Genomic DNA, 15012 nt, shown 5'->3' on the forward strand with positions numbered 1-15012 from the left:
TCCTCTCTAGCAAGCTTGCTCCTCTTCAAAACATCACTCACAGCTGCAGTCTCTTCCTCCCCCCCGAGTCAGCTCATTTATGTAGCTCCACCGATCAAGGCCCACCCCGAATGGGTGGGGCCACGCCTCCATGAGAACATCTCATCAGAATCATTGCCCACAGCTGGGTGGGGCACACTCCAAGCAAATCTAACCAACACCAAAAACGTCTGCCCCACACAAGACCACAAAGATAATGGCATTTGGGGGACACAATACATTCAAACTGGCACAATCAGCATTCCCAATTAGCAGCCTGTCTTACACAATTGGCACTCACTAATCCCTATGGGCATGTGAGCCAATTCCTATAATAAATTTCATAAATATACATATACAGATCCACTTATTTTTATTCCTTGAAAGGAATAAGATTAGAGGACTACCGCTGGTATCTCAGGGACATGGAGGAGCCTCTTGGAAAGGACACAGACTAGGAGAACATCTGTGTTCCATATGAATGCTCACCCAGGAGCCCCTGTCACAGGTCCATCTCTTTACACCTCAAATCTGTAATCTCTGTTAGAAAAGGCCTGAGCCTTATCAGGTCATGATTCAGTGGGTTTGGGCTTCATCAAGTAACCTCCCACTCAACTAAGAGTATAGTTTAAAAGTAAAGAGCACTCAAGACAAGAATTCAACTTCAACACATTTTTACTAAAGGAGAACTTAAAGTAAAAGGAATAAGTTTACAATGTTAAAATTAATTGATATGTTACCAACTCTGGGAGCTCCCACTCCTCCAAACACAGCTGGACATGAGATCAGAGAGCTCTCCTGGGTCTCAGTTACAGAGAATTTATAGCACTTTTGATTTACATTCAATCAAATCATATTCTATTTTTACATTAAATGATGCATCGTGAACACGAGTGACTTATGAAGTGAAGTGTCTTGACCCATGATTGGTTCAAGATCAAAGGAGGGTATCCACAACTTTATCTAAGACTTAGCCTTGAATGTCTGTAAAACTCTACGAAAAATATTCCTACTAATTAAGCTATGACTTCTGTAAGGGCAATACAACACATTTCCATTTATACAAAGTCTAAAAATCAGAAAAGAGATTACTATTACTTGTCTCTAACTTGTTAATATAGTCTTCTCATTTTACACCATTATTAATTTAGTCATTACATCATATTGATAAACATACATTTGATGAGGAGTGTATTCAACCTTGCCATTTTATTTACTTCTCTATAACTAAAGTAACAGCCGCAGCCCATCCTGCTTTCATAGAGGACCGGGTGATTACATGTTATCCATGTCTAAGAAAGTTGAGAGGGACTTTCTGCTTCCTTGAGAATATTCACAGTTCTTTTTTTTTTTTTTTTTAACTTTTTAGTTTATTCTTCAGTAAAATCTTCTAATACAAGACTTGAAAGATATGAATCATCTGTCCCAGTTATTATAGTAAGGCCTTTCCACTTTTTATCATTTTTTAGAAATTGTACTTGAGTGTTTTGGGGTAAAAGTTCTGTTAATATGCTTCTGTATCAGAAGGAATAACTGGTTCTTCACCATCAGAACAGAAAACCTCAGGTGGTCTGTGAGAGCAGCACGGAAAGAAGGAGTCAGCATCCTCATCATCAGGTTCCTCAGTGGAGATGTTACCCTGTGACACTCCCACTGCTGAGAAGGCTCAGAGTAATAACTGCAAGTTGGCACGTCTGTGGAGGTGACTCATGTCCTTCCCCCAGTACCTCTGGCTCTTACTTTTTTGGACTCGTGAACAAACTGGCCACAGCAGCAGGAATAGAGTTCAGCCCTGGGCTCTCCTTCCAAGGCTGACCCAGCTACTACCAATGCTGACGAGAAGGCCCCTGAGTGCCCAACAAGGCACCAGGCCTGGGTGGGGAGCCAGCTGGCTGCCTGCGAACAGGAGAGTACACCGAACACTTCCATCATGGAAAGGGCAGTGACTCTGTCACTGGACTAGAAACATATTCATGATAGGGACTCGTCTTCAGCACCACCATCCAAACACGCTGGACTTCTGGCTTACTGCCTTGGCATCACGCCCATCACTTCAGCCCAAGAGTCCATCATGAAAGAAGCAAGGTGGCAGTCCTCCCCAACATGCCCACTGACTGGACACAGCTGACCTCACAGGGCAATACAAGCTGAGAGAACTGTAATGCCGGCGGCGAACAGTTCCTCCTCACCTGAGAACAGACTCCGAATGCCTAGTGCTGTTGGCTCCAAGGACAGTGAGGGAGACAAAAGATTTCAGCTTCATGTTGAATGTTTTTCTCTTTTATTACAACATGACTACACGAAGATGAGCACTTGTTAGTATTTGTCAATTCTGGGTGGTGGGAACACACCTACAACATGGTACGGCACAAGTGGGTGCTCGTAGTTACCGAATGGAGGCAGGTGGACGAGTGAAGACGTGAGGAAGTGGGAGGCCCCCTCAGCATCCACAGCCTTCTCCTTCCAGGGGGGCCTCCCCACCCACAGTGAACCCCACCCTCAGTAATGGATGTTCTGGTTGTTTCCAGGCTTTTGCTCACTGTTTCCTGAGAACCTTGATCCCACCCTGTGCCTGCCTTTCCAGAATTCCTGTTTTCCTTATCTGGGGAGAGAGGGTCAGTCTGGCTTCATCCTGTTTTCACATGTCTCGCCTTGTGTTGGAGGTGATGAGGGCAGGGCAGAGGTGCTGACCAGTCCCACCCAGGTCTAATTCACCTTCCACTTACTATCCTGCCCTAGCATAGGGTCCCTGTTCCAGTTTGCTAATGTTGCCAGAATGCAAAATACCAGAAACGGATCAGCTTTTATAAAGGGGGTTTATCTGATTACAAAGTTACAGTCGTAAGGCCATAAAGTGTCCAAGGTAAGGCATCAACAATCAGGTACCTTCACTGGAAGATGGCCAATTGTGTCCAAAAAACCTGTTAGCTGGGAAGGCACATGGCTGGTTGTCTGCTCCAGAGTTCTGGTTTCAAAATGGCTTTCTCTCAGAATGCTCCTCTCTAGGCTGCAGTTCCTCAAAAATGTCACTCTTAGTTGCTCTTGGGGCGTTTCTCCTCTCTTGGCTTCTCTGGAGCAAAAGTCTGCTTTCAATGGCTGTCTTCAAACTGTCTCTCATCTGCAGCTCTTCTGAGCTCCTGTGCATTCTTCAACGTGTCCCTCTTGGCTGTAGCAAGCTCGCTCCTTCTGTCTGAGCTTACACAGTGCTCCAGTAAACTAATCAAGACCCATGCTGAATGGACGGGGCCACACCTCCATGGAAATTATCCAATGAAAGATCTCACCCACAGTTGAGTGATCACATTTCCATGGAAACATCCAATCAAAAGTCTCCAACCCAATCAACACCAACACGTTTCCTGCCCACACAAAACTGCATCAAAGATAATGGCATTTGGGGGTACATAATACATCCAAACTGGCACAGACCCCTGCTCACTGTGCCCATCTGCATGCCGTGGGGGTAGATGGGATCTTCTCTGTCAGTTTTCTGCACACACCATTGGTGCCCAGCTAATGCTTGCTGGATAGACGTGAAGAGGTGGGCCCAGCCTTAGGTCACAGCAAGCCCACTATGTCCAGGACAATCACACAGCGACCTCTGAGAGATTGTGCAGTTTTCTTTATTTTTCCTTCCCAATTGCATGTTAAATGATGCCCAATGGCTCTTGAATAGCTCTTTCCCAAAGAAGCACCATGTGTTCATCTGAGGTGACAGTCTGTCTTGTACTAACGTTCTGCTCAATGAAATTAAGGGAAAGCTTTATTCCTTCTTGCAGTCCACATTTTATCCAAGCTGCAGAATACATCCCTTTGAATGCTGTCCCCCACTCCTGCCCACCACCCACTTGGGTGGTGTCCCTTCTCCCCATGACCACCTGTCAAAATCCCACCCATCCTCAGTTTGTGCAAGTACGGCATCCTTGCCGAACTTTGGGCCAGAATTAAATTCTCTCCCAAAATTTTAGAGGCAGCTCCGGGAGGTGACCTAGCCCAGCCTATGTGTTACCTAGAGAGGGTGAGCAGGGGGGTTGGTGACACATGGGGACAGGCACCTCATCCTGGGTCCTTTCCCCAACAGCTCCTACCCCAGCCTCCTAAGTCCTCTTGCTCCCCACCCCCAGGTCAGCTTCATCTTGATGCAACCGCAGCTCCGAGGACCCCGGTCTGTGAATGTGACCACCATGACGGTGGTGATCAAGGCTGGAGAACTGGCCCTCCTCCTGTGCACCCTACCCCAGTGCCCAGGCATGGCTGCTCATCTGCAGGGCTCCTTGTCCAAAATTCACTAAGGATTTCAAGACAACAACAACAGAGCATTAAACCAAGCACTTGGGCTTTCTGAGGGCCAGAGCCCTGCTGTCGCCCCCACGTCCACTCACACTGCCAAGTCCTCCTGAGTGGTTCTCACTGGGCCCTCCTTTCCCCACTCTTCTCCCAGAGACCCCCAACCCCGTGTTGTTCTTCTCTGCGCCTGCCCTTTCCATCCCCACCTCACCCAATTCCAGAGCTCTTACAGAAGCTCGGCCAGGGGTCAGCTCCCCTGCTAGAAACCCTTCTGGCGCCCCCCACTTCCCCGTACACAGGCCCGAGTCCCTCCAGCCCCCGGGCCAGCGGCTCTCCCAGCTGGACGCTGGGCCTCAGGCTTCAGACGCCCCGCCCGCGCCGCACCCGCCACCCGGCCACCCGTGCGGCACCGTGGGAGGCCCTGCCTTCTTCCCGGGGGGCCTCGCCTTGCAGCTCTGACCTGTCTCCCCGGAATGTCCCGGCCTGGGGCTGCTGTGACCACAGCAGGGGCTGCCTCCGGGGAGGGCCTGTCAGCCCCGGCTCCTCTGCGGGGCGCTGCCGCCCGGAGGCGCGTCTCCCGGCCGGACAAGGCCGCCCCGCGTCTGCCACCAGGGCTCGGAGCTGACCCGGCTGGACTCTGGGGGCGGCAGCTCGGCCAGCACCGCCGGATGCCGCTATTTTAATTCCGGTCCTGTTCTAACCAAGTGGGCACCGTCTCCCTGAAGTTTTCTTAACACGGAGTTAACCACCCGGCCACGCGGGAAAACCACGCGGTCGCGACAAGCGCCCACTTCCGTTCGGGACAGGGGCCCACTTCCGGTCGGATGCTCCGGCCCCCCGGGGGCGGGCACGTGACTGCGCCGGACCAATCACGGGTCCCCTCTGGGCACTGCGGGCGCCGAGGGGCGGGGGGAGGCCGGGGGTGCCCGGGGTCTCGGGGGTCCCGGGTCCGGGGTGGGGGTCCCGGGGGCCGGCGGAGGAAGCCGAATCGGCGCGTCTTGCCCGGCCTCGGGGAATGGAGCGTGTGAGCTGCGGTGAGGCGCGGCGTCCCACTTGGGATTTTCACTGCGCTTCACGGCTGTGCAGGGTTTGTTTTTATTTCGCGGTTGAAGGCTGCGGAGAATTGTTCCAGTTGCTGTTTTTATTTAATGCAAATGCAAGCAAGCAATAGAATTTCCAAGTCTATGCCTTTAACAAAAAAAAAGAAAAAGGGGTGGGTAAAGTTGTTTCGAACTTTCCAGGAAGCGATTTTTATTGTTTGTAACTTGATTATTTGAATCATTTGAAACTTGGTTTATTGGATTCACGGATACTAAACATACAGTCAAGCTGTGCAGCTGCACTCACTGCACTCACGGCGCCGGCCCCTGCCCCCGCACCGCCGAGGCTGAGGGATCAGCCCTTGGTCGCTTTGTAGCCCGCCGCCCAGGCCCGGGACGGAGCTTCCTGCCGCACAGCTGCTTTCTCCAGCTCGGCAGAGCTAAGACCCGGCCCTGCGTGTCCCACAGAGTCATCTAAGTGTCGTCCTATCAGAAGCAGAATTCCGAGTGTACAATTTTGACGCTCAGTTTTCAGTGTTAAAATGTCAGTACTTGGTTTATGAAGCATATTTTTCACCAGAACCGTTAGGGTTAGATATTTACCCAGTAATTGTAACTCATCATCGGGAAAGAAATATGTCACCATATTCTTGGGTAGGTGTTTTAGGTTTCATTTGCACTGATAATGAGCAAATTTAAGGAAGTGCAGCCTTTTCAAATGATGATGGACAAGGCTTTGTATTTTTAAGTGTGGTAGAGCCTTAGGGAAACCACAAATAACCCAGAGTAATTTTTGGTAGTCATTTTTGTTCTTTGTGGGTTAGAATTCTACACAGCCACACAGGCTGTACAGAACATGCTTTATAACTGGGCATTGACTTTCCCAAAGGATTATTTCCAAGAGTTCTTGGAACCAGTCAGCTTATGCGTCTGCCTAACAAGACAGCAGAAAGGATGTGGGCCCGTGGAAACAGCCTCACAAAGAAGTTTTCATTTTTTCATTCACAAAGCAAATCAAGCTTCCTAATTAGCTACGGCATGTCTGGAAAGCTCAGCAGCTACTAGCCTGCAAGCCCTTGCTCTCTGCTTCCTGTATGACCTTCATCTCTGTTTCAGGAGCAGTTTGGCTGCTTTGTCTGTTTCACTCATGTTCAAAGAACTCATGGCAGGCAGTGGTAACCATGGCAACAAAGGCTATAAATTCCTGGAAGTCATATTCGCCGTCTCCATCACTGTCCAGTGTTTCCATGACTTTATCCACAACCTCTTGCTCTTTGATTTCCTAAGAGAGAGAAGAGAAGTTGTCCAACTTGCTTTTAAATGGAATTTAGGGCTATCAAAACATGATTAAGAGTAGGGTGGCTCCTATAATGTTTATCAGAAGTAACCTAAGATATAAAATACAAAACATCGGAAAAGATTTCTTCTGTGACCAGGGTACTTGTTGGGCAGGCAGAAGTGTCTGGGGTTCTGGGCTGTTCTATTCCATCTTCCTTTAGGCCCCATGGGACCTGGGCCACTTAAAAAGACTGAATGCAACAACCAAGATCTGAAAAACTGCAGGTCGTTATAATTATGCCTTAAAGAAAACACCTGGAAAAAGGAATACAAACCAGATCAGCCTAAGCATGTTACATGCGAATGCTTTGCAAGAAAACATGGACTTTTGTCCCTCCTAAGTTTTTATGTATTCCTGTATGTGCAAGTCCCTATAATGAAGGGTTCCAGTGGATTTTAATGTTGAAAGTTTTCTTTATTGCTGAAATAAACTAGGGGACATGGTCCAAATTTAACTCCTTATGTTCTATTCCTAATTGCTTGGCTTTCTAGGTGTCGTGACTTTCCCTGACAGACCTGCCTGACTCCAAGTGAATGGTGTGCTATTAAATGATGCAGGAAGTCTCAAGTGGGGTACAAGGGAGATGTGGGGAGAATGTGGGCCCTGGGCACTGGAGAGGAGCATAAATGCAAATTGTTCAAAATAGAAGATCCAAGGACAAGAGGATTAGGCCTGAAGAAGTCAACTTTGAGGTGTAATGGCTGCCTGGAATAAAAACAAGAGACTGACTCCTGTGGAAGTTGGGTGGGAGCTGTAAGCATCTGCTAAAAAGTGGATGAGAGGAGTGCATGAATTCCAATTACATTGATTTGCCTCCAAACTGATATTACCTTGATAAAACCAGGCCAACAAATGTGCTTGCTACCTGGTACACTTACCATGAATTATTTATCTTTTATAAATTGTGTTTCCAGGATGCTCACCTGTCATGGGTTTTAAAATCAATAATTAATGATAGTAGCTACCACCTGTTGAGCTTTTAGTATGTCTTAAGCACTTGCCAAATGCTGACTTATTTAATCTTCACAATAATCCTTTTTACAGAAGAAGAATTGGTGGGACTGGGTGACTTGATCACGCGTGCGGGACGGCAGCTGTGCTCTGAACTTGAAGACCTGAGAGAACCAGGCCCAGAACCTGAGACTGGGGGTCCCCAGCAAGCCTGCAGGCTCTGCTCCCTCCATTCTGGTGGAGCTGCTCACAGTGATGGAGTGGTTGGGTGGTTAGCCAGCCCCCCAGACAGCACGGAGACCTTGCCGCTGGTGCCTCAGGTGGCTTGGGAGGGTGACTCCCCCCATTGCTGTGCAACAGGGCCCTGGTGTCTCCCCCAGAACTTGCGCTCGGTCAGACCCTAGCACACTGACCACTGTCTGCCATTTCTCCTGTGTGTGTTTAGTCTCTTCAGTGACCCAAGAAATTCCTCACTGGCAGGAAACACCTCTCACTTGTCTACACTGCCAGTACCCCACTCTGGCTCAGAGCATGACGTAAACCAGCTGGGTTTGGGGCACTAAGGGAATGTCAGCTACCAGGTGGATCACAGCTCGCTGCGAGGCTGGAGTGCAGTGGACGCTTGGTGGGTGGCTGACTGGCCAGCAGTGGAGACAGTCTGGGTAGGGGAATGAGTCCCTCAAAGTAGGTGTCCGGACACAATTTCACTGCATGCCAGAGCACGAACTGCCTACGGGAAGTCATCTTCCTAAGTTAAGGGACAAAACTCCAAAGTCCCTTCCGTGAAGTCCCCAGAGCTCACGAGGGACGCCTGTAGGCAGGAGTGTCTCCACTGTGCGCTCCTCACCTAAAGGCAGAGGCCCCTAAACGGGGTGCATGTCTCTGGCTGTCCAGACACAGTCAGTGTCCAGTAAACGTTTGCCAAGCAAATGCTCAGCATCCTTTATCACCATGGTGCCTGCTGAACATCTAGCAAAAGCCAAAGTATATCCTTTTCCCATAAACAAGAGCCTATTTTTAACAGTTTTCTCATGTTCACTATGGCTTATAACTTTTATTTTCCATCCCATTCTTCCATCATCACTATAAATCCTTAGATTTTCAGGGAAAAGATCAGCATTATTTAAGATCTGTACTTTTGCCTTTGAGACAGCAATTTTTCCTTGATGTACCTACTATACACAAGACAGAGGACAGCAAAATGAAAACAGTGGTGCCACTCTGCTCCAGCCTCCATGATGGGAGCTCATTTTTGCAAATAAATGTTTGGAAGGAACTGGTGTCATCTTCAGGGTAGCTCAGATAAGAAAGTCTTCAAGGTGGTTTTATAAGTGGAAAGACCAATGGATAAATTATCGACTTTGAAAAGCCAGACTCACCTCTAAAAAATGGGAAAGCTCATTATTGATGAGCTCCTTGAGTTCAGATTTCTTCAGCTTGTGCTTGTCACCCTCCTTCCCGGAATATTGATGGAAAACATCAATGAGAGCCACCATGGCCTTTTCCAGCTCCGACATCCTAGGGGTCCATAGAAGAAAAATGCCTTCTCTCATGCTTTTTCTTTGTTTGCTTGTATGCAAAACATTTAGTGTATTGTCTACACAGATGAAGCTATAGATACCCATCTTTGGATCAACTCAGCCTTTGGGCTTGGAGCTGGTGAGTGTGGCCCCAGAGGGCATCTGGGAATTTGCAGTGACACATCCCCCCTTCTGCCTCTTAGGTTCACTCTCCTCCCTTCCCCTTCCTTCTCTGTCCCTGTAGGCCACATCAATAAGTTCCCGTGCACTCTGGCCTCAGGTTGGGTTGGGCCATTGGGAAACTTCAGCAGAAACTCAAAGGCAGAACAGTGAAGAAGGGCAGGGACTGAGTTCTGCTTCCTGCCTGGCAGGCCACCCCTCTGCCCTTGCAGGGCTCCAAGATGAAGTGATAGGGTGCAGGTGAGCAGCACATCAACCGCAGGCTGTTAGAATTAATAAGAAAGCTGTAAGGTGACTGGGGAATGAATGAGGACACAAAAGTCAATAGCATTCCTATATTCTATCATTAAACAACTGGAAAATGTAGAAATGAAAGCCTATTCACACAGCGATGCCTACATGTATTATCCAAGAGCAAATTTAGCAAGAAAAATGCAGGTCCTTCCATAAGAGTCTAAGGAAAATAAAATGTGAGAACTTGCTTTCCCCTGAGTTAATATATAAATTTAAATCATTTCTAATAAAAATCTCAATGGGATTTTTTCAGTGGGTGATGAATATGGCCAAAAACAGCTGTAAAACTCATCTGGAAAAATAAACCTAGTAGACTTGCCTCAAATTTTTTGCAAAACAATAAATGCTTATTATTATTATTAGAAACAACTAGAAACAAAAATGTATTGTAAGGTAGTATGCTGGTTTGAATCTATTATGTCACCCACAAAAGCCATGTTCTCTAATGCAATCTTGTGGGGGCAGAACTTATTAGTCTTTTGATTAAGGTGGGACCTTTTGATTAGGTTGTTTCCATGGAGTGTGACCCACCAACTGTGGGTAGGACTTTTTGATTAGATTATTTCCATGAAGGTGTGACCCCTGCCCATTCTGGGTGGGTCTTAATTAGATCACTGGAGTCCTTTAAGAGAGCTCACAGAGAGAAGGAGCTTAAGAGAAGCTGAGAGAGACATTTTGAAGAGAAGCTGAGATATGTGATCCAGAGTTTGCCCCCAGAAAAAGCTAAGAGCTGACACAGACCCAGATGTTGCTAGCAGATGCAGACAGAAGGACATTTGGAGATGCTAAGCTAAGAGATGAAGCCCAGAGTTTGTCCCAGAAAAGCTAAGAAAGGACTCCCAGATGCTTAGAGAGAAATGCCTGAGGAGAACCAAGCAGAGAGCTGAGAGAAGCTCAGAGAGACAGAAGCCCAGAGACATTCTGGAGAAAGCCACTTTGAAACCAGAACCTGGGAGCAAAGGACCAGCAGACACCAGCCACATGCCTTCCCAGCTGACAGAGGTGTTCCGGATGCCATTGGCCATTCTTCAGTGACGGTATCCTTTTGTTGATGCCTTAGTTTGGACACTTTTATGGCCTTAGGACTGTGAATTTGTAACCTTCACAGTCCCCTTTATAAAAGCCAATCCATTTCTGGTATTTTGCATAACAGCAGCTTCAGCAAACTGGAGCAGGTAGTATGATTAAATGGATGTGGTCCTGCAGGAATAGATAGAATGCAGCAGGATGCTGAGACCCAGCCCAAGTATTTAGTATTCATGAAAGTGTCCTTTTGAGTGAATGGGGGAAATGGGGGGTTATTCACAAATATAACTGGGACAAGTGCTGGGCTAAGTTTCTCTGCAAATATCAAAGTCAGAAACTTCCTACTTTACTAACACCATATCACCTCACAGCATGGCCTGCACACAAAGGAACTATTCATACAGGCTTATCAATTGTTTCCCAAAACTATAACCTCAGAGAAATTTACCAACTTTTGAGCTTGTATTCTATTCATTAAACCAAGTAAGAATGTTTGCAGTCATAAATAAAATGAAATAATATCTCACCATTAGAAGATCATTCCTGTGTTGAATATATCACTTCTTAAAAATAAGTTGCAATAAAAGGTTTAAAATTTTATTGACTTCTGATCCTTGACAGGAAACAGGATTGCAGTTATGTTGTCTTGGTTTGATCTTTGCTACAGGAAGATCAGGAAGCTGATCAAGGAATGCTATTGATTTTTAGGTCCTCATTTTGTCCCTAGTTGCCTTATGGCTTTCTCGTTAATTCTAACAGCTTGCAGTTGATGCTCTGCTCACCTGTGCTTCCTCTTGGAGCCCGGCAAGGTCAGAGGGGTGGCCTACATGGGAGGAAGCAGGGATTAATCCCTGACCGCGCCCCAGGGCCTCGGCCCTTCCACTTGGCAGAGGAAACAGGATTGAGGTTATTTTGTCTTGGCTTGATCATCAAAGTCACTCTATTCATAATTGCTGGGCTGCATTTTTCTCTTTTTAAATTGCTACAAATCAGATAAATCATATATAGAAAGAACAATTCAGATGGATTAAAGTCTTTAACATTTCATACTTATCTTCTGGGCTCAGATTTTCAATTACTGATCTTTTTACAGAAACAAAACAAAAAAAAAACTAAGAAACATTTGCATTATCCTAATGTTTTAAAAGTCCATGGTGATTTGGGGAAGAGGATAAATCATTTTTCTGTAAAATATGATTAATGAGATTTTTAAAAAGGAAAGGGCATAAAACATGCATTCCATATATTAGAAAACTCCATAAAATGTAGTTTTCTTCTTAACACTAAACATTGATTTTTTTTTCTATTTGTTTTGTATTAAATTCTTCCCTTTGACTTAAGAAACCATTGATGATTTAAAGATTTTCTTTAGGAGGAATGGAAATCATATATCCATGTTTCCTTCTCACTCCATTTCGTGAATATTCTGCATGAATCTTTTTATATTAGAAACGAGAAGTTTGGGGCTTCAACTTCTCCTAACATTATGTTACGCATAATGTGAGGGTCCACTCCAAATCAGCAGCTCTACCTCCTTGAGGAGTTGTAGCACTGCCTGCAGAAAGCTAAAAACCTTCATTGCTTTGACCCGGTTCACAATTTACTTGTAAAGCGTCTGTCAGTTGTCATGTAATTTCTGAATGCACCCGGGCATTTCAAACTGAGGGCAGCTGGAAAACCAAGCAGCAGTTACTTCCCGCCCATGGACGTAGCACCCAGAGGAGGGAGTAAAACGTTTAGGGTCCTGGGCTCCGTCCTCCTCAGCCCCAGGAGGATCACAGACCCTGCTCTTCAGAGGCTTTAGTGAAGCAGCAGTATTTGTAGTATATCTGCGGAAATGTCACAAGCACTCTTCAGTCACTGTACTTGAGGTGTCCCTGACTTGTGGTCACGAAACAGGCAGGCCTGCTCGCAGCCTAGCGTTGACGTGGTCAAGTGTCCACAAAGCAGTAATCAGCTCGACTATGAAGTTAAGATCAAAGCACGTAACGCCTTTGCCCTCTGATAATTCTGCCGTTAGCCTCAGGGGCCCTTTCAGCCACCATCAGCTCCCACCTCCACCCAGCACCCCCGACGCAGAGCGGCGTCCCCCCGAGGCTCCCCTCTCACCTCCTCGCTGCTGTCGCTGCGGCTGCGGGTGTTCTCGGCGGCAGGAGCGGTGCGGACGGGCAGGCTCCCTCCCTCCCTCCCGGGGACCCTGGCGAGTCCCGCGCAGAAGCCGCAGCCAATGGGGGCCGGGGGCGGGGGCGCGGGGGCGGCTGCAGAGACGCACTGACCCCAGCCGCCCTCTGCGCTGGGGGGCCGGGCCGAGGGCCACGGGAGAAGGAGGGCCCTGGGGCAGGCAGTGGGGAGTCAGCTTTTTGTGCTGTGTTTTATTTATCACATGAATATGGGTGTTCCTCTAAAGACAGGGTGGGGAGTGCAGAGAGAGATGGATTGATCGATTCAGCAAAGCAAATGTACAGCCAAGTGTAAGAAGCTTCCAAGTACAGGCTGAATGCAGCAGATTATGGGCTGGTTTCCTGCAGAGGCTGCTGAGTTCCTCTCTTGTCCGCCAGCTTCCCCTGCCATCCTCTCGCCAGCGTGAGGCCCGTGGGCATCAGCACTTGCCAGGGGCGGCTTCTTGGCTGGGGGTAGGCCTGGCTGCCGTGGAGAAGTCACTGAGCCCAGCTCTGCACAGAGGCCCCACTAAACGAGTGGTACAACAGATACTTCGTACTTTGAGGGAAATCCTTGTTTTATATGGTTGAGGGTACACATCAGTTGCACCCCAAGGCCTCTGCCTTCACCCTGGGGTGAAAGGTCATAGCCTGTCGGAGTTGGGAGGTGCCTTGGAAACGCCCCGTCCAAACACTGTTTTGAAGACAAGGCCTAGAGGGTCTGTCCCCCACCGAAGGCCTCACCCCCAGCCACCCCCGTCCTCCATCTCACCCCCATCCCCCATCTCACCCCATCCCCCCATTGCAGCCCCCGTCCCCCATCTCACCCCCATCCCCCATCTCACCCCATCCCCCCATTGCAGCCCCCGTCCCCCATCTCACCCCCAGACACCTCTGTCCCCCATCTCACCCCCTGTCCCCCATCTCACCCCCCCGACCCCCATCTCACCCCCCATCCCCCATCACAGCCCCCATTCCCCCATCTCACCCCCTGTCCCCCATTGCAGCCCCCGTCCCCCCATCTCACCCCTGTCCCCCATCTCACCCCCCCGTCCCCCCATCACAGCCCCCATCCCCCCATCTCACCCCCTGTCCCCCCATCGCAGCCCCCGTCCCCCATCTCACCCCCAGACAACTCTGTCCCCCATCTCACCCCCCGTCCTCCCATCTCACCCCCTGTCTCCCCATCTCACCCCTGTCCCCCCATCTCACCCCCCGTCCCCCCATCGCAGCCCCCATCCCTCCATCTCACCCCTGTCCTCCCATCTCACCCCCTGTCCCCCATCTCAGCCCCTGTCCCCCCATCGCAGCCCCTGTCCCCCATCTCACCCCCATCTCACCCCCTCATCCCCCATCACAGCCCCCGTCCCCCCATCTCACCCCCCGTCCCCCCATCACAGCCCCCGTCCCCCATCTCACCCCCATCCCCCATCTCACCCCCGTCCCCCCATCACAGCCCCTGTCCCCCATCTCACCCCCCATCCCCCATCTCACCCCTGTCCCCCAATCTCACCCCCCGTCCCCCCATCACACCCCCCGTTCCCCCGTCTCACCCACTGTCCTCCCATCTCACCCAACCAGAGCCTCGGAGCTCTTTGATCTGGTCAATCATCCCAAAGATGCACAAACGTGATCATGGAAAATTTGAAGATCCCTGAAGTATTTTAGCATTGACATTTCAAAAGCTACTTGTCAGTCTGAATATAGGCTTAGTAACCAGCGAGAACTAGGTTCAAATTCCAGCTCCCCTATTCACTGACCGAGTCGCCACCCACGAGCCTTGCAGGTTTGCTGAGCTTCTCCTTTCCCTGGAAAAGAAAAACAAAAAACAAAAAACAAGGAAAACGGCTTTACCAGTTGCTATGAAGATTAAAAGAGACTGACACCTGCAAAGCTCTTACTGAGCCCTCCGTGGAGGTCACTGTTGCTATTGCCGGCATGACCTGGAATATAGTAGTTTATTTTATTTATTTATTTTCTTTGAAGAAAACCAGTTTTATTTATATAATCAGAACATTCTAATAAACGTAGTATAAACTTAACTACTCTCTGGAGCTAGACTCTGTACCCAGCGTGGCACAAAGTGTGTGGGGGTCAGCTCCGAGGCATCCCGCGCCCCGAGGGGTCTGAAGGACCGTTCCCAGCCGCCCGCCGCACCCCGCCCTGCTCAGCTCAGCCCCGGCTTCCCTCTGCCTCTC

At 48.8% G+C, this 15012-nt stretch overlaps 1 protein-coding gene across 2 annotated transcripts; it reads right to left on the reverse strand.

Moving 5' to 3' along the window:
* Positions 1–5431: 5431 nt before the first annotated feature.
* S100B (S100 calcium binding protein B) lies at positions 5432–12914 on the reverse strand. Of its 2 annotated transcripts, none has more exons than XM_037830026.1 (3): positions 12765–12914; positions 9015–9153; positions 5432–6627 (listed from the first exon to the last, which is right to left on the reverse strand). In XM_037830026.1, the coding sequence occupies exons 2-3, from the start codon at positions 9150–9152 to the stop codon at positions 6487–6489; spliced, it is 279 nt and encodes a 92-aa protein (XP_037685954.1). In that variant the 5' UTR covers position 9153; positions 12765–12914; the 3' UTR covers positions 5432–6486. The 2 variants fall into 2 exon arrangements, with proteins under 2 accessions (XP_037685954.1, XP_037685965.1); XM_037830037.1 differs by lacking the exon at positions 12765–12914 and adding an exon at positions 11183–11338.
* Positions 12915–15012: the final 2098 nt, after the last annotated feature.

This window comes from Choloepus didactylus, chromosome 1 (assembly GCF_015220235.1).
Source record: "Choloepus didactylus isolate mChoDid1 chromosome 1, mChoDid1.pri, whole genome shotgun sequence".
Classification (NCBI taxonomy): Eukaryota; Metazoa; Chordata; class Mammalia; order Pilosa; family Megalonychidae; genus Choloepus; species Choloepus didactylus.

What these genes read in the sequence shown, in the direction of transcription:
- S100B (XM_037830026.1), bottom strand. Translation starts at nt 9,152, where the DNA reads ATGTCGGAGCTGGAAAAGGCCATGGTGGCTCTCATTGATGTTTTCCAT. An exon ending in AGCTTTCCCATTTTTTAGAG is followed by an intron (nt 6,628 to 9,014) that starts GTGAGTCTGGCT and finishes TCTCTCTCTTAG; the next exon opens with GAAATCAAAGAGCAAGAGGT.